This window comes from Lontra canadensis, unplaced genomic scaffold, assembly GCF_010015895.1.
Source record: "Lontra canadensis isolate GAN:19392208 unplaced genomic scaffold, GSC_riverotter_1.0 scaffold30, whole genome shotgun sequence".
NCBI lineage: Eukaryota > Metazoa > Chordata > Mammalia > Carnivora > Mustelidae > Lontra > Lontra canadensis.
In genome coordinates this window covers 2,605,026-2,624,526 of record NW_022631024.1, presented here as the reverse complement: position 1 = coordinate 2,624,526, position 19,501 = coordinate 2,605,026, and the positions used below count along the sequence as shown (strand labels likewise).

The 19,501-nt window shown below is 44.2% G+C and overlaps 1 protein-coding gene across 2 annotated transcripts in view; it reads left to right on the top strand.

The window, feature by feature from the left end:
* TNFSF8 (TNF superfamily member 8) overlaps nucleotides 1–19,501 on the top strand; it is a 49,934-nt gene that overhangs the window by 15,411 nt on the left and 15,022 nt on the right. Inside the window, exons 3-4 of one of the 2 annotated variants that reach the window (XM_032865708.1) lie at nucleotides 6,878–6,949; nucleotides 8,455–9,706. In XM_032865708.1, coding sequence (XP_032721599.1) covers nucleotides 6,878–6,949; nucleotides 8,455–8,849 — 467 coding nt within the window. In that variant the 3' untranslated portion in view covers nucleotides 8,850–9,706. Of the gene's footprint in view, nucleotides 1–6,877; nucleotides 6,950–8,454; nucleotides 9,707–19,501 lie in introns of those variants that run through there. The other variant, XM_032865710.1, reaches the window with a different exon arrangement.

The following is a 19,501-nucleotide window of genomic DNA, read 5'->3' as shown; positions in this document are numbered from 1 at the left end:
GGAATTGAGTCCTGCAGAGGCCATCCAGAGTGTTAGAGCAATCTGTATTGTCATCCCCACCCCCTACTGCCAAGGAAAGCCAAGGGGGAAGAGAGAGGAGAGGTGGGGGAGGACAGGAGAAGGGTCCAGAGACAAGAGGAGAGGAGAGGAGAGGAAAGGAGAGGAAAAAACATTCGGATCACTGGAAAACATATTAAAATTTGTATTCGAGCTTAGCACATACAGATTACAAATCTCTAAATCTAGAAGAAATCCCCATCTTTCCAATACTTCAGGGAAGGAAGGGGGAGAGAAAAAGAGGTAGGAGGAGAAAGGGGGGATGGAGGGAGAAAAGGATGGAGAGAGGGAAGGTAGGATGATGCATTTCACCCAAGCTCTCTGGTCGCCACCTGTGTTGGCCTGAACTTCTACCAGCTCAGCAACACAAGTCCTGCACCAGGGGGCAGGAGCCAGCCATCACCTGGAGTCCTTTGGGTGGTGGGCACAGGGCTCATAGCTCTGCATGATCTCATCTGACCTTCCAGCAATTCTTCAAGGCAGATTGTTACTATCCTTCCTTTGGGGGAGGGTTCAAAGAGGCTGAGTGACTTATGCAAAGCCACACAACTTAGTAAAGTAGCAGAGGAGGAATGGGAAGTCAAGCTTGTTCAATCCTAAGCCTAACTTCCCAAGTGCACTGTCATACCTTTGCATCTAGAATAGCTAGGAGGTGTTTTTTAAAAAGATTATTTAAGACATTAGCAGATTTCACCATGTGACTTCAGATTCACTTTACCTTTTGGATTACACACTTTATATGCCTCATAACTACCCCCCAATAATATTAATGCCACCTGCATTTAGCTTAAGTCACGTGGTCAGATAGGTTGATCTTACAAACTACAACAGCTCACAACTGAAAAGAGTCCAAAATTCTAAAAAACTGACAAGAAATTCAAATGAATTCCAGCTTGACTGCCATTTGTATCTACTGGTCACTTTCTCCGTGCTTAACACTGAGCATGTGGGGATGACTATTCCCCGAGTGCTGTTTGTAAATCCCAAGTCACCTCATTGTGCTTTGTTGAACAAATAACCCATCTTGGAGTCCTTCTATCACTAGTTGGCTTTGAGGCATCGAGGAAATGTTCTAGTTGAAGCCTGCTGAAATGACCCTTAGGTTAAGGATTCCCTTTGATTCCAAATTCTACTGATAAATTCTACTGGAGAGACTTTCCCCCTAGATGTCACTGTTGGGACTCCCCTGGATATCCTGCCAGAGGAAGGGACTGCCAAGACCTTGGTAGATGCCATCATTAGGGTAATTCCTCTCCTTCTTGGAAGGCTTAAAATATTTTCAACAGATGGAAGGAACATTCTACACACTCATCTGGAAGCCATCAGATGGCCTCAAACATTTATGTGCTTAGTTGAGAAACTTCAGTCCATCAGATAATGCCATGAGTTTTGCTTTAATGAGTGTTTCGTCAGCCAGCTCACTCTGCTGAGGGGCATAGTTAATTGTCTAACAAGGACAAGAGGAGTAGAGGAGGAAGGGACTACCGTTTCCTGAATGTCTCCTCTAAGCCACATGCTACACTGGACACTTTACATTCATGGTGTCTTTGCAACAAGCATTCATTTGGGTTGAGTATTATCAACCACCTTTATAGATGCAGTTAACTTAGGATCCTTAAGGGGAAGTAACAGCTAAAAACCTTGACCAGAGCCCAGATGCACTGTGTCTTGTCTTGTCTGAATATTTGCTTGGAAGGTGCCTGGCACTCAGACCACATACTGTCTGGCCGGAATGGTTGGCCTGGTTTGTTTTGCCACTCTGGGCATTGCTGAATCTTGATGGAAGCCCAGTCAAGGCTGATGACTTATGATTTGGCAGGGTTCAGCACATGGTCCTAAAATCACCTGCTGGCATTCATCAGCGAGAGGGAGTCCAGAAGGCTCATTAGCCATCTTTTCCCAGCACCTCCAGCTGTCTCATCAGTTTTCAGCCCAGTGTGCATGGTGGCTGCAAACCCACTTCTTCCTTCATTTAACCCTTCCTCCTCCATGGAAGGACTAACTGGAGGACAGAGCCCCGGCCGGACTAAGCATCAGGAGACTCTCAGTCTTCTGAAACCATCTTGGGCCAGACCATCAGTTCCTCTGGGCTTAATGTCCCCACTCATAGAACAGGGTCTTGGTTAAGTTTGTGTCAAATGGCCTTTTCAAGTCTAACATTTTAAGATCCCAAGGCAGTGTCCAGTCTTCAGGTTACCATTATGCTGCTTCCTAGAAAATGGTCTTTTCTTATCTTTTTAAGATTTTATTTGAGAGAAAGAGCATGAACGCAGGAATGGGAGGTTTTGCAGAGGGAGAAGCAGACTCCCCACTGAGCAGGGAACCTGATGCAGGGCTCCATCTCACGATTCTGAGATCATGACCTGAGGCGAAGGCAGCTGCTTAACTGACTGAACCATCCAGGTGCCCTTAGAACATGGTCTTTTCAAGCATCCTAGGCAACATCTCTCTCTCTCTAGCTCTCTCTTCTGTAAAAGTGGCCAAGAGGATTTTATTGACACATGCTTCTCTCCAGGCTTCCAAACAATTCCCAGAAAAGTTCCATGATCCTAGAGAAGGCCAAGTCTGGGCTTATAAATTTTGCCCATCTAAAGGCCTTGGTCCTCAGAGAAATTCACAGAGCACTTAAGTTGTTTGAAAGATGGAATGCTCCATAGAAGGGGTAACGTGTCCAGGCTCTGGTCCTACTTCTGTCACTAATTCATGGGGTGACCTAGGACAAGCCAGCCATGGGGGTAACATTGAAGAGCACATAGGTTATATGTTTACCAAGCCTGGACTGGGTAACATCTCCAGGAACTTCCATTTCTACCAGCCATGCAAAGACTTACAGAACCAGCCTGTTCATAACTTAAATTGACCCCAGACCTAAAACATTCTGTTCTACCACTGTGGGTGTCTGGAGACTTAAATATGTGAAGAGAGTCTCCTAGATGGGTTAGAGCAACATGCCCACAAGGACAGACTGTTGAAACTGGGACTGACATTCCCCCTGCTGCAGCAAGCCTGACCATGTACAGTTGAGGCTACACAGCCTGCTAGAATAAACTAGAAGGGCCCTTCTAGGCCATCAAATCCACACTGCTCTTCATCTAGCTAAGGACACTAGGACCCAGAGAGGGAAGATTCCTAGATTCTAACTCCCAGGCCACCAACTCAGCCATGACTTGCAAACATTTCTCATTATCCCACGCTGAGTGGTAAGTTCTTCCAACTAAACCCCTCTAGACAGCACACTCAGCTGGGAAAGGAGATGTTTTGCTGCCCATGCTCCCAGCATTCAAAAATGCCAGGCACATCACAGGCTTCCTGCGTAGGTCCCACCACCTATTTACAAATCACTCCTTCCTGTTTTCATAACCAAAAGAGAAAGTTGTATCACGGACCTAGAGGGTGACACATGGCTGGTGAAATGACCCTCAAAACAGCCCAGCACAGCTCTGAATAACACTAACTGGTCAAAGAGTTGAGCAGCCAGCTCTGTGATTTACAGTGTGATGTGTGTCTTAGAGAAGGTCTTCCTATTGCCTCGTCTAAGAAATGGGGACGAGGGCAATGCTAGTCAGGAACCAAGTGCTTCATCTCTTCAAACCTCCACATAAAGCCTTGGTGTCTGGGCCCCACGGAGCAGGCTGCACCTCCTTCCTGCTGACAGTCGTCAGATGTGAATCGTGAACAGCCATGCCCTCCTCTGGGCTCCTCTCCACATGCAGCCGCCCCCTTCCACCAACAGCTTCTCCAGTGTCCCCTTTCCCAGCCCCCTGCCCTCAGGCAGCTTCAGCAACACCATTCGTGGAGAGGGTTACCTGTTTTTATCCTGTTGCTTGAAACCACTTTTTGCTTGAAAAGATTCTTAAAGAAAAACTAAAATACACGTTGCCATTTGACTTCAGGAAATGCGAATGCTTCAGAATGAGGCTTGTTCTTTTTTTTTTTTTTTTTTTCCATCCTTGGGTTTCTCAGAATTACAGCTGAGGTCAACCAACCAAACATACAAAGACCAAAGGGGAAAGGAAAAACAGAACCCGCATGTGTGAGAGGCAAGCCCAGGCTTGTCCTTCTCCGGCCACCTGCTGTCTACGGAAGTCACCTGACAGATGCCACCACAAGTGACATGATGTGAGGGGGGCCTCCAGCCAATGAGCACAACCTGGTCTTGGCATCACGTGTTGGCCTCAGCCTAGGGCATGAGTCCTCTCCTCCCATTTAATCTATGCTAATCTGAAGAACTACAGGGGAATGAAGCAAGGTGTTATTCCAGCCCAAGGGGAAAGGCAAACTAAGCATCCCCATTTAGCCTCACTCATGCCAGAACGCGGCTGATGTCCACAGAGGGAAGTAAGAGGGAGAGAAGAGATGATTCAATTCAATAAACATTTACAGAGCATCTTCTGGGCTGAGCAGTGGGGATATAGAAATAGTTGTCTCTGCTCTGAGGGTTCATAGTCTAATGGAGGAAGCAAATAGGCAAACAGAGGGAAGGTCAGAGAGGATTTCGAGGCCATGCTTTAAATAAGGAATAACTTTCCCAGTAAATGGGGGCTTCCAGGTGGAGAGGCAAATCAATATGCATGTTTGGGGGCTATGGTGTCCCCAAACACCAGTATAGTCGTCAGCAATCGACCCGGGCCATTCAAGTCAGACAACCTGGGTTTGAACCTCACTCTCCCACTGACGAGCTGTGCAAATGTGAACAAGTCATTAACCTTTGAAAGCCTCGGTTTCCTTATGTACAAGACAGAAGTCACTGGAATTGGGGGTGTGGGAGGGATGGGGTGGCTGGGTGATGGACATTGGGGAGGGTATGTGCTATGGTGAGTGCTGTGAATTGTGTAAGACTGATGAATCACAGACCAGTACCCCTGAAACAAATAATACATTATATCTTGATAATAATTTTTTAAAAATCTATGTGCATCCATTAAAAAAGAAAGAAAGAAAGAAATCACTGTAGTACCCTTCTCATGGGGTGGCTATAAGAATTAAGTGAAAGATCAAATGTAGCATACTTAGCAGAGAACCCAGAAAATGGCCATCACTCAGTCTGTGTTAGCTATTTTTTGTTGTCTGCATTATTGCTCCTGCTGTAGGGATCAGGAGTACAAAGGAAGGAGGGAAGGTGGAGTGAGACTAGAGAATGCAGGAGGGACAGAACACTAGGGACGGTGAACTTCTATGGAGGATCTGGCCCAGATCCAGCAGGGATAGCGAAGTCCCTAAGAGACTCCCAGCAGAAAAGAGATAAGGCCACATTTGCCTTTGCTGCAATGTTTTCTGACTCTATGTTCCACATCCCTAAAAAGGGGAGGCTGGCCAGGGATGACCTCTCTTAACAGCTCTCACAGTGCATTAGAAAATGAGCCCCACCCCCCCGCCCCATGTTGTATCCCTGAATGTAGTCCCTCAAGAGCGTGGGCTGTGGCTGAAGTAGGCAGGACAAGAATGCCAGGTAAAGAGATGGGATCAAAAAATGGCAACTGGTCTACCAGCCCTCATCACCAAGAAGACACTTTGGGCCAGAGCATCTATGGGTGGAGGACAGACAAGGATCAAAACCGAGGCCTGCTTCTCCAGGGGTTGCTGCTAGCAGTGAGCTAGTTCAGACAGCAGAGGGAACTGTTTGCTTAACTTCCAACCTCTCCAAGGCTCCTGTGGGGAAGTGAGGAAGGCCTGGGAGGGATTTTCTCAGGCCTGGGGCAGAGATGCAAGTGGAATATTGTGAGCCCAATAGATACCACTCAGAGATCCAGGGAGCAAACACATCAGGATGTGGCTGCTTCAACCCAACAGGCCCATGGCTGCCTTATCTCTGATGGATGGAATGAATGGTCACTCTGATGACATCATCAAAAAGATGTCAATGTCAGGTCTTAGACCTCCCAGTTGCATAGACAGGAAACCAATGTCCGAAGAAAAGTAGGAATTCACCCAGAGTAAGTTGAATTCATGAGTCACTGCAGGAAATGTATAACTTGGCTCTTTGCATATAAAATAATTTCCATAAGAAGCTCCTAAGCCAGTATCACTGGTGCATATATTAAAAATATTTTTGTTTCTTAAATACCATGATGACATAAACACCATCTTTTTCCCCTGCCAAGGAAGCTCCAGATAGCAGGCTTCCTACTTAGATCTCTTAAATCCTATATCCTCTTAAAATTGAGTACAAGAATGTGTTTTTCTCCACTGTCCAGCAGATGGCTTGGAGGAAGAAAACTGGCTTCTGGAATCAGATAGACATGGGGGTGAATCTCAACGGTACCACCAACTTGCTTGACTTTGTGTCATTGACTCCATCTAGGCATCAGGACATCCACTTTGCAGAGTTAGTTGGAAAATTCGATCAGCAGAAACATGTAAAAGTGCACAGATTAGTATCTGGTGTACTCTCGAAGGCAGGATTGCAGTAATCACTACCGGAAATTTCGTTCTGACCACCACTGCCTGGCTGAGTAAGGTGGGACAGTATACTTAATCTGTCTGGTGCCCAGAAATTTTCCCATCTGTAAAAGGGACTTAATAATACCACTCTCGTAGAGTTGCTGCAAGAGTGAAGTGAAGTAAGTAGGGACAGGAATGGCACCTGATACCTAGGGGAGCTCAAGTCATCTTTGCTTTCCTTCCCCCAACTTCCAGTCCTTGTGGAAGCAGCCAATTCCAAAGAACCCTAAAGTATGTGATGGCAAAATGAGAAACAAACAGGTTCCCAAATGGAAACAGAATACTAATTGTCTCCATCCAAGTGTCATGGAAAAAGAACTGGTGTCCCCAGTACCCAGAGCAGAGAAAGACATTTAATGTGTGATCTCCTTACTTTTAGGAAATTGCTCAGAGGACATCTCATGTGTACTGGAAAAGTCTCCATTCAGGAAGTCATGGGCCTACCTCCAAGGTCAGTAATGAATCCAGGAACTCTAGCCATCTGAGGGCCACTTCCTGTGGCCTTCTAAAACTTCCTTCACTTTTCTGTGTTGTCAACCTGGCCTCCAAAGGCATTTGTGTCGGACCCTCGGGCCCCCTCTCTATTCAGCCACGTATAAGTCTGGAGCCAAGTGCACAGTACTTTTCCTCATGGAGGAGAAGCAAGTTCTTTGTCTCTGCCTCTGTCAGGTTCTTCACAAGGGAACCATGAACTTGCCTTGTCCCCTGATTGACAACTTAATGAACATGTCAGCACATAGTCCATTTGCATATGGCTGTATGCTTCAGCTAAGAGGCCCCTTCTAAAGGAAATAATTTGAGGCACTTAGGCTGGGAAAGCTGAGATTTGGAGAGGATGGCCAAGATTCTCTGAATAGCCATTCTGCCCATTTTAAAAATTCAATTTTGCAGCTAGATTAGTTCTCACTCTTCAGTTGAATTGCAACGAGGTTTAAAGGGAAGGCATGGAGGCAATTAAAACGAAGGCCAGCTTTCCAGTTCTGAAAGGCACCCTGACTAATCAGTGCTGATTTTCACTTGTTGGACTCACAGAGACTTGGCTTTCCACGCAAAGATAGCGGCCCACACGGTCTGCCCATCCTCTGCTTTCTAAAAACCCCAGCTGGGAAGATCCCCTTACTGAACACTGGTGGGGTCTACACAATTATGTTTGGTTGCCCAAAGGAAGACATTAAAAAAAATGAGACAATTGGGACGCCTGGGTGGCTCAGTTGGTTGGACGACTGCCTTCAGCTCAGGTCATGATCCCGGAGTCCCGGGATCGAGTCCCACATCGGGCTCCCAGCTCCATGGGGAGTCTGCTTCTCCCTCTGACCTTCTCCTCGCTCATGCTCTCTCTCACTGTCTCGCTCTCAAATAAATAAATAAAATCTTAAAAAAAAAATGAGACAATGAATTGCTAAAGGATGCATCTTGCTGTGAAAATCATAAAGACTGAGATTCTCCTGGATATCTTGATGCCTAAATTCGTTACTAATTGAACAAAACCGATTATCCTATCTCAGATACTTGATGCAATGCCTATAAACTAGTAGCCCCTTAGTGATGAAACATTGATTGATTGATTGATTGAACATGATAGTCCAGAACTTGTGGGGAATATAGTCCAGGAGCACAGGGTCTGAAAAGGGGAAGTTTAATAATTATAGTAATAACAGAATAATAATATAATAATATAATATATAAGTGGAAAATAATTCTATAAGAGGTAGTATTCCATTTCCATATGTGTTTTGATCCTCCAGCTTAAAGCATTAGAGAAGAGAAACAGGGGTAGTTTTGCACCTGTGCCTTGAATATTAAGCAGCACCTAAAATAAGTAACATGGAAGAGATTCCAGATGGTTAGAACAGCAGGCAATGTTTTAGAAAACACGGGTCTTGGATGGGAAACCTTGAATAAAAACTTCACATTTTCTGATCTGCCCAGTAATTCTTTTTGTCCTTCTCTCTCCAGTGTCAAAGCATATAAACAAATCCAAGTTGTCTTGGAACAAAGATGGCGTTGTTCGTGGAGTCATATATCAGGATGGGAATCTGGTAATCCAGTTCCCAGGCTGGTATGTCATCATTTGCCAACTACAATTTCTCGTGAAATGCCCAGAACATTCTGTTGACCTGAAGTTGGAGCTTCTCATCAACCAAGACGTCAAAAAGCAGACGCTGGTGACAGTGTGTGAGTCTGGAGCACAAACCAAAAACATATACCAAAATCTCTCTCAATTCTTGCTGGAGTACCTCCAGGTCAACACCACCATATCAGTCAAGGTGGATAAATTCCAGTATGTGGATACAAACACCTTTCCCCTTGAGAATGTGTTGTCGATCTTCTTATATAGTAGTTCAGACTGAACCATTTCTTCTGGCCTTCAGGAAGAAAGCCACTCTCTACCATACAGTACTTCATCAATCCAAACACTTGGGCAAAAAGAAAACTCTAGACCAAGACTGAAATCACAAAGGGTATTAAATAATATGCTTCTCCTTCTGTCTCTTGGAAAAATACAGCTCCAGGGTTTAAAAAAAAAACAAGCAAACAGTTTTGAGTGAAGTGTTTTTCAAACAGAAAGCAGGGAAGCAAGGCAGTATGTGGGAAAAGCCCCACATGGACATCAGAAGGGTTGGATTTATGCCCTGGCCCAACCACTAACTGGCTCACTGTATGACCTGGAGCTATTCCTGTCCCTTCCCTGGAACTCTGGATCCATGTCTGAAAAATGAATGGGCTGGATTTGAATCTCTCCAAAATCTCTTCCATCTCAGAAGACCAGGATGTCTTGTCCCAGAACTGTAAATTCAGATTACAGGTAGAAGCCCCCAGCCAAAGGGAAGGCCCTCACCTCACACCAGTATAAATCTGATGGTACTAGTAGGATCTGGCCGCATGTCACCTCAAAGGAGTCAGAATTTGGGGAGGAGGTTCAGGGTACCTTCCCAAATGATGTGAACTGTGGGATCTAAAATGTATAAAAGAAAAGACTGCCCAACTGACCATACAAATCTAAGAGGCCTCCTGGAATTTGGAAAGCCTTCTGACCAGGCTTGACTCCGTCCAAGTTAAGACTGACAACACATCAACAACATACAACTCTCATTTCCTATAGGGAAGGGCTGTGCATTCAACAAACACTCCATCTGCGTCCACTGGTCATGGTGATGTGGCCATTTGGTCAGGACCAGCTGCTGTCCTTTCTCACATGATCTCTCTCTGCTCCGCTTCTCAGGAAGCCATTTCTGTGGAGGGCCATTAAGGGCCCCGAATATTGTTGATAAACGATGATGCCCCTGAACATGATGAGGACTTCTAAACAATGGCAACCTCCTCTCCTGATTGGGGTAATTGTGAGATTTCTCTAGCTACACCAACCTACCTTTACACGCATCCATCTTTTCTGGAAGGAGCACCTTATCTGTTGAAAAGGACCATTGAGCTTGAAGTATAATACCCCAGAGTTTCTGCTTCAGAAGCAAAAGGGACCCTTTACTGCCATCCAAAAGAATGGAGCAAAATTTGCATTTTTCTCAAGAAAGGTGGCAGGGAAAAGAAAAATGTAGGAAATCAGGAAAGTCTGTCAGAGAAAAACTAGAAAAAGTGTTAAAGAAGAAAAGAAAAAAAAAAAAGCCAGCAGTGTTGGTATGGATGAGAAGGACTCAAAAAAACAAAAGAGCTGAAGAAAAATTGAAGTCATTTGCTGAGCAATGTGCTATGTCAAACTCCTCCTTGGTCTCCTCTATGAAACATTCAGTAAAGTCTGCATTTCTCCTAATGCTTTTTATGAGTAGATTCTTTGGGAGGAGCGGGCATTGGAAGAGGTGTTGAATTCAGCAAGCCAAGTATGTAATAAACACAGAGACAGGTTTTGAGGACCCAAAACCAGCAAGTAAGAGAGCACCTGGCATTTGAATTATACCCGAACTCTGAAGGACAAATGAACCTTGCTTAAGCCAATTCCCGCGTTCTTGAGAAGGTATCTGCAATCTAAGGTTGTGTGCACTAAGCAAATTTTCTACTGTCTCATATTCAAACTTGAGAAAGATTTCATCTCTCTGAGCAGAGGCACCTGACTTTTATACTTGAGTGGTTCCTGCTCTCAGTCTCTGTCAAGCAGTGACCTGCAAGCCAACAGCTGAAGACACAGGGGGCACAGCATTAAGGAGTCCTCTAGCAAGACAAAAAAATAAAGGGGAATAATCATTAGTAACTCAACTGAGAATAATAAGGCATGGATAAGATGGAAAGCTTAAAACCAGATTCTTCTTTTTTTAAAGATTTTATTTATTTGACACAGAGAGAGAGAGCACAGCAGTGGGAGCAACATGCGGAGGGAGAGGGAAAAGCAGGTTTGCCAAGCAAGGAGCCTGATGCGGGGCTCAATCCCAGGACCCTGGGATCATGACCTGAGCCAAAGGCAGATGCTTAATGGACTAAGCCACCCAGGTGCCCCAAAACCAGATTCTGTTGCTCCCTGAGGGTTAACCAGGACCCTGGGAATGTGGTAGCATCTGTGCAAGTAAAATAAATAATTCTCTACCTGGGAACTCAGGCTACCCGACACATATGTCCCCTAGGGAAAAACCCAGAGCTCACTTGCAGTCTCTCTCTCTCTCTCTCTCTCTCTCTCTCTCACACACACACACACACACAGTATACTTGCAGAAAGTGTAGAAAAGGGCAATGTGTAAACTGATAAGAAACAAGTCAGTGTAGACAAAATGTGTTCCTGCCCTTGGGGAATTCCTAAGACTTTCCTTCTCCACATTTAGTAACTTTTTGTTCACCCCATCTGTCTATTACCTACCAATGCCTCCTTAACCTACCCTATTTCCTCTCAGAATTCCCCAGCTACCCAAAGGTTGGCTCAGAAGAGGTCCCTGCACACCCAGGAGGATTGACAGGAACAGGCCTGAAAGGGAGGAAGTGCTAAAGGAAGTTGTGCAGAATCTACCAAACAGGAGAGCCTTCTAGAACTTGCATTAAGAGGATTGAGAAGTCAGTCAGTGTCGTCTCTGGAAAGATGCTTGCATTAAGAGGATTGAGAAGTCAGTGTCGTCTCTGGAAAGATGCTGATTGATGAGCTAAGCCAGTGGTTGAATGCATGCCCGACAGCGGGCAGAGACTTGTCAAGTTCTCACGTGTGGTTAGAGCAGAGCTGGGATTTGAGCTAGCAGTGGAGCCCAACCTCTTGGCTCCCTTCTCCATGATTTCCGACCAGGCTTTACTGGTCTCATTCTGTAGCCTTCCTGTAAGTCCTCAGGTCACTTCTTTACCCCTGCCCTGGGGTGGTCCCCAGCATTCGGGGACTTTCTCTGTTCTTCTTTTCCCCCACTCAGATCCTCCAAGATTATCATTCAAATGTGAGACTCAAATAGTCTTTGGATTCAGTACACGGGCAAATCACAGAAAAAGGCCAGGACCCCATATGGAAAAGTTCAATCTCTGAGAAACTGAAGAAATAATTTAAAAATAAAAGTTTATTGTTTTAATCTGAATTTATACGTATATGTGTGTATATGTATGTATAGCTATCTGTGTATGTTTATATCAGTATATGTGTATACATACATGTGTGTTGTATACACATGTGTGTACTATGTGTGTATACACATGCATGTACGTGTGTGCATGTGTGTGAGAGGGTGTCCCCGCTTTCACCTAGTAATTGTTTTCAGGTCATCTGCTTAAACTGCAGTTGGGGAGGAAACTTTATTCTTGCTCTGGGCATTGCAAAATGTATGTACAGTTGTATTTATTTTTAATTATGTAAACAACAGAAAGTAGTATTTCTCCCATGCCTCACTTCTTATTTAATAACTATTAATATTTTGCCATGTTTGCTTCTGCTTCCTTCTAAAAATAAAACACAGCAGATAGAGTAAAGCCTCACTCCTCCATCCATTTCCCTCCACCCTCCCCAGAGATAGCCACCTAGAAGTTTGCCCAGCCCCTTTACTTGGATCATTTTAGACTTGTTTTCCCATAAGAATATATAGTACAATTGTGTATGGCTTTAACAATTTCAATAAATGAAATTTTTTTCAATAAATGATATCATACTTCATATCATATTTTGTGGTTTGAAATTTTTCAGGTAATATAAATTCTTTGATATTTTTACAGACTGACATCTGTGGATCTAGCTCACTTGTTTAACTGCAATATCCTATTTCATGGTTTGAATATATTGGATTGGCCAAGCTCTTATGGATGAACACTTAGTTTGCCTCCCGATTTTGCCACAATGAGCATGTCTTCCTGTACAGCTCCCACTCCTTGTTGCCATTTTTCTGTAGAGCAGAAATACTCCCTGAAAATTATAACTATTATCCTAGAGCTACATCCTCTTTTAGTGAGACTAGACCCCTTTGTGGTCACAGCGCATAAGCTGGAGCTTGGGAATCCAAAAAACTCTTTCCTTCTTTCCTAGAACTTCTGTGCTCTGTACATGCATTCCACACACCAGTCCTGAGGGCCAGTGTGGTGCCAGGCCCCCATGCCAGGTGCTGGTTTTTCCAGAGCATTCTGGGGCTTCCCTCGATCCAGTTCTCTTCCTGGAAAGCAAATGAAAAATAGCAGAGTGCAGGAAGTTGAGCACAACCCCAGATAGAAAATTCTCCCTCAAAACCAAATGTCTTTATTTCTTGGTGTCTGTCCCGCACGTTTCTCTTCACACTCCATCCAGTCTCCCTGAATGGCTTACTCAACTTCCCCTTGGCTTCAATGATGCCTTCTTGCCCATGACTGCGTAACCTAGATCTCTAGCTTTGATTGCTCCTAAAGTTCAACCCCATATATTCAGTAGCCGCTGGGTTCTACCCATGAGTTCTTTCTGAGATCTTAAAACAGAAGATTGGCACTCCACATCTACTGTAGGGACTTAAAAGTTTTTTGGTTGTTTTTTTGTTTTGTTTTGTTTTTTACCATGGCTCAGAGGAAGAAATGCTTTATTTGCAAACAAAGATATGTACACACACACACACACCCAAAAGAAAGAAAAAAAAAAAAACCCTAAGACAAAGGTTACATTAAGTAATACTTACCACTTGTGACTAAAAAAAAAAAAAAACTTGTCGTGACCATCTGAATTGATTTTTACGATGTTGTCCTGAGTCACAACCCACAGTCGGCAAAGTATGATTCTAGCATGACTTTCCCTGCTCCAGAAGTTGGAAGGCTTAAAATATACTTTCCTAACTCTCTAGAAGTGTGTTGTCCAAGATGAACAAGATTTTAGCCCATTGTCCAATCTGCTGGCCAGCTGTGGGGGGTGTTTGGTTTTTCTGCAGGTGCATCTGCAGAGGCCCCAGTATTCAGATACTAGGTTGGGAGGTGGGGGGAATCTGCTGGAGGAACAGGAGCATTCATTCTGCTGACATGATCTGTTGGAGTTATGCAGTGGTTCTAGGTCTGACAGCAGTAGTGGCTTCCTGATTATGGTGGTTTCCTGTTTGAAACAGCCGTGTTGTGGCTCTAAAGGGGCAGCTTCCTGATTGAAAGACTGTTGAAGAGACAACAACTACCGTAGCAGCCCCATTGTGAGGGGTAGCATTAGAGGTGGTTCCCGAAAGCTCAGCCTGGATTCTCTTTATTCAGCCCTCTTGGCAAGTCTGTAAGCCACCTAATACGCTGGGATAAGTGCCTTCCTGCTAACAAGCTGGAGGGACATCTTTTCTCTGCAAATGTATCCCTGATGGATACAATCTCAGCATGTGAAACTGACTTCCCCAGACTCATCCCAAACTTGTCATTATTCCTATGTTTTAAATCTCCAGGATGATCTGAGTATCTCATAACCTTTCTTTCCTATTTCCCATCCAATCAACATCTGTCCAGTTCACTTAGTTCTCTTGGGCCCGGGAGCACCATGTCACCTGTCACCATGTTACTCCTGTTTCCTGTTACCCTTGTTACCACCTAACTCAAAACCTGGATCCTCTTTTACCCCTCACAAATCCCACCCTTAGATGGCACCATCATTCTGGGTACTGAGAACAATCATGGCCACTTTGGAAGCTCTTACATGTTCTGCACCTCTCACATACTCACTCACTCATTTGATCTTAAACAGCTTGGGAGATAGGTATTCCACTCCCCACATTGCCGACAGTGACACTGAGTCTCTGAGACGTTGAGTAGCACGGCCGGCATCCCACAGCCCGTGGGTAATAGAGCTGGAATTCAGGCCCCGCTGTGTAAACATCCCCGCTCCGACATTCCATTCTCCAACCACTGTGGACCCAGCCTTCCTGAAATCTAAGCTCTCTCCTTCCCCATCAAGATCTTTCCTTCTTTTCTGGCTTCATGCCCCCTCCCACCTTATGCCTGATAGTCAAACAACATTGAATTTCTCCCAGTTCCTGAAACCTTCTGTGCTCAGCAGGTGTTCCTCTTTGTGCCTGGAATGCTCATTTCGCTCTCCTTGCCTGGTTGACTCCTGTCACTGTTCCAATCTCCTTGAAGAAGTCTTCTGGACTCTTCTGGCCTCACCTAATACCCTGCAGTCTTCTTCCCCACTTGTCCCATTCTTTAGTACATGATGCCCTTCCCTCTAGCCCTGTCTGTACTTTCTTTCCAGCCTCCAAAGGCATGGAAAGCAGGAATCCTATCAGTCTTACTGGGCATTGGGTCCTCACAGCACCGCACAGCTCCTGGGACATTACAGCTGTTCAATAACTATTTCTTAAATGAAAAATCAAAGAAAATCTCTTTAAACACAGGCCACATTCTCTAGAGGAAAGATACCAAATAAGCTACTCAAAAGAGAAAAAAAAAAAAAAAGGACTATGAATTCTTTAAAAAGTGTGGAAATGTGAATTGAAAGCCACCTTTTTTTCTTAGAAATGTTTTTCAGCACTCAGGAAAGTAAGACAGCTATTAAAGAAAGGGGATGTTTCCAGATGCCAGAACCCATCTGTGCCATCTGAGAATTTGAAAGGGGGAAAAAACCAAACCTTCATTTGGTTTATTGAACTGTCTCTGTGAGCTAGGTGTAGTGTATTTGCCATATAATCTCTCTCCCTCTTGTCCCTATAAGACATTTCTGTGTAGTTCTAATCATTTTGTAGGTGGGTATACTCTCCCTAGAGTTTAAATCCAATTTTGGTGTACCTTAGAATCAACTGAAAGACTTTTTAATTCCTGGTCCCCAGCAAATAGCCCAGACCAATTAAATTAGGATCTCTGAGGTTCGAGCCCAGGCATCAGGATTATTTATAAGCTCTCCAGCTTCAAGAGCCAGTGGTTTAAATCCTCATTATCCATACTGTGTCCTGAACCCAGCAGCCCTGTCATCACCGGAAAGCCTGCTGAAAACGCAGAATCTCACATCTACCTAGACCTACTGAAACAAAATCGGCATTTTGATAAAATCTCCAAGACTGAGATTCATGGACACCTAACAGTTTGAGGGCTGCTGGTTCAGATGATTTTCCCTGAAAATCATCCGATGATTTCTCTGAATCCATTAGGCTTCCCTGTTTCCTCCCAGGTGACTTGGGGAAATGGATTCTCCCTCCTCTTCTACTCTTTCTGTAGATATGAGGGTCTAGACACTATCATAAGTGTCATTAGGTCACCATGATGGTCTTCTTTTGTAATTATCACTGAATTTTCAAAAATTGCTTTTGGTCCAGCTCTTTCCCTTGGGTATCTTGGGCAAGAGCTGGGACAAGACTGTAACCAATATGTTGAAAGCTTGGGATGTAGTCTAGAGCAAGGGATGTACTTTCCCTATGGCCAAGGAAAGAGAGAACCACGTCTGGAGGTGGCGGATGGAAATGGCTGGTGTGGAAACCTGGGTTTGAATCGTAGCTCAGGCAGTGATTAACAGGAGGCTCTTGATGAGTCACGGACGCTCTAAATTTCCTCAACTGTAAAATAAGGAGCATAATCCTTTCCAAAGCTGTGGGAAGAACATACGGTAAGCTTGAAAAGCATACAAATGTGAGGTCTTATATTACATTTAATATCTGCAAAGGAGTTTCACTGAGGGAGAGGAGCAGAAAGAAACTCAAGGGCAAAGACAAGAGGAATGATATTTCCTCAAACTCACCGAAGCTTGCGTCATCTGCATCTGGAGAAACCGGCCATTGGACGAACAAAGATGTTCATGAGGCAAATGCCTAATGAATGCTTTCATACTTCAGGGAAAACTAGCCTGAATAAGCTTACTCAATAGTTGGCAATGGAGTACTGGGGGTCCTGTCCCTACGTCTCCCTCATGGCCACCTTATTCACACAGTGAAATGTTGGCCTTGGCATGTCTCTTTTTCCACTTAAAGTGGTGTGCATAGAAGCAAGAATCCACTCAGAGCCCCAGCAACCAGATTGGAGGCTGGCACAGAGTCAGCCTTCAGGAATATGTAGACTCACTCGCAAGTGAGGTAAGGAATTAACAGCTGAGGGTGTCCGTTAGACTAGTTAAGATCATGCTAAATTAGAGTCTGATCCCCCTTTGTCAACAAAAAGCTCCAAGGGAAAACCAGCTGAGGTATTTCATCATTCCATTCCCACTGCTGGGCACACGAAGAACATAACTGCCGTGACCTTTCTGAGTCTGCCTTCCGCTCTCGCAACTAGTTTCATTTTAACAGCTGGCCGGGTGCAGTCAGCATCAGGCGCAGAAGCAGTCAAGGGAAGAAAGGCCACGACCCGTAATGGGATTGACACATCGCAATGAGGAGAAAGCCAGAAAATGCTTAAGGAAGCTTAATTCCTATGGCCAAAATTACTTTCATACACTCAAATACACAGCCCTCGACTGAACGTGACCTTTTCATTATTGCTCCTTCATCAATTCTGGTGTGTTCACTTAAATAGCTTTATATTACATATTTGCCAGCTCTGACTGAGAGCTTTGTTACCAGGTTCCAGGCATCAGACTGAAGCCTTCAATACTGTTGTCTATTTCATCCTCAGCACTGTTTTATGAGATCAAGAGTGCCATTTCCGTGTTAGATGAGGAAACAGAGGCTCAGAGAAATTCATTAGCATGTCTAAGGAGCTGAGAGGCCAGGATTTAATGCCCATGGTCTGACTCCAGATTCACATCCCTAATGATGTGCATTGTTCCCTCCAAAGACACTTGACTTTGCACATGTTGATCCCTCTGTCTGCCCCGTCCTTGCCCTCCCTTCTCTGCTTGGTTAACCTGACCCCATTCATGAAATCTCAACTCAGACCTTATGGCTCAAGAATCATTCCCAGGCTAATTTAAGCATCCGATTTCTGCCTTGACATCTCTCTTCTATCTAAACACTTACCACCCTGTACCAAAATTGTTTGATTGTAGGAACAATGTTTACACATTGTTCACTTTCTGCCAGTATCTATAAAATAAAGTGATTCTCGCTTCCCAATTATTTTGGTTTGGTCCTGCACCATATACACCCTATCCTGTATACTGGATGGGATATTGCTTTTTGGAGGCCAACAACTCTCCAATCCTGAGCCTTCACACTGGCTACTCCAGAAATTCTGGTTGCTTCTCCCATTGGTCGCAGGCTCCATTAAGTAAAAAATCATTAACTTGATGATACCAATCACTAGAGGCCTAACTCCACATAGCTAAGAAACATCTCATTTCCCAGTGAGATTTAATTAAGCCTTTCTGTACTTAGGATCTGGCCCAACTCTTCCCAGGCCCAAAGAGAGAAAGAAGTATGAAACCCCCAACCCAAAGTGCCAACTCATTTCCTGCCCAGAATGAACCACTTCCCAAAATGAGTGACTGTGTGAACATGAATTCCTTCCAGAGGAACGCCCCCCCCCTCCCACCAGGCTGTCATCTTACCCTATGACCTCAACCTGACAATCACCCAACAGCCTGATATTGGTACCCTTCCCAAAATTTATGTGGCTCATTCTTACCTACTACCACTTTGTTGTTCTAGGGCAGTTCTGGACACACAGTGGGCATTTGATATATATTTGTTGAATAAATGAATGATTGAGTGAATACCATCTTAGATGCTGGTATAGTATTTTAGATCTTACAAAAATGATGATTTCAAGTGACATGAGAGAATTAAGCTGTTCACTAGGCTGGTAAGGGGCAAAGCTGGGATCCCCTGGCATTATGATTTCTTGTCCAGACTCTACTATATTTTGGGGTCACCAACCTATAGGCTCTGGGGCATCTGCATGTTTTTATAAATGAGGTTTTATTGGAACACAACTGTGTCCATTCATGTACTTACAGTCTATGGCTGCTTTTGTGCTATGATGACAACAAGTGAAGCAATTGTGCCAGAATTCAAAACAGTCCCCTAGCCTGCCATGCCTAAAATGTTTACTGTTTAAAATGTTTGTAGACTCTGCTATATATTACTGATGGCTCCATATATGTTCAGATGTACACACTTACATACCATACATCCTAAACTCACCCACAAAGAGAACCATTTGGCCACTGCCTTGACCTGAACCTTTCAATGTTGTCTGTGAGAGAGGAATGTGGTGTTTTGGAATCATGTAAAGATCATGTCTGTAAGTGCCAAATAATAGGTTCTATGGACAAATGCATGGGCTTTGGCCATGGTAGTAGCTACCCTAACAGTATAAAGAAGTGGCACACAAAAAAAAGGTCTTAGATTCAAGTCCACCAAAAGCAATGAGAAGGTATCACTTCTGATAAGACAGGACAGAAAAACCAGGATAAATAGAATAGTTTTAAAACCACAACTTGGACCCCTTAGCTCCAGGAAATTCCTGCACACCATCATAATAACCCAATGCAGTCTAATTGTACATAATAGAGTAGCTGAAATTGAAACAAGGTCTTATATCATTATTATTATTGTTGTTGTTGTTATTTAATGTTGATGATTAAACCTGCCAAGAGCTTCCTGATATCAGAAGTTTAAGTTAAACTTTGAGGACAAAAGGGGTTTTTTGTTGTTGTTTTTAGAAAAAAGGACAAACCATGACAGACTCCTGACTCTAGGAAACAAACAGACAGTTGCGGAAGGGGAGGTGGGTGGGGAGATGAAGTAACGGAGTGGTGGGC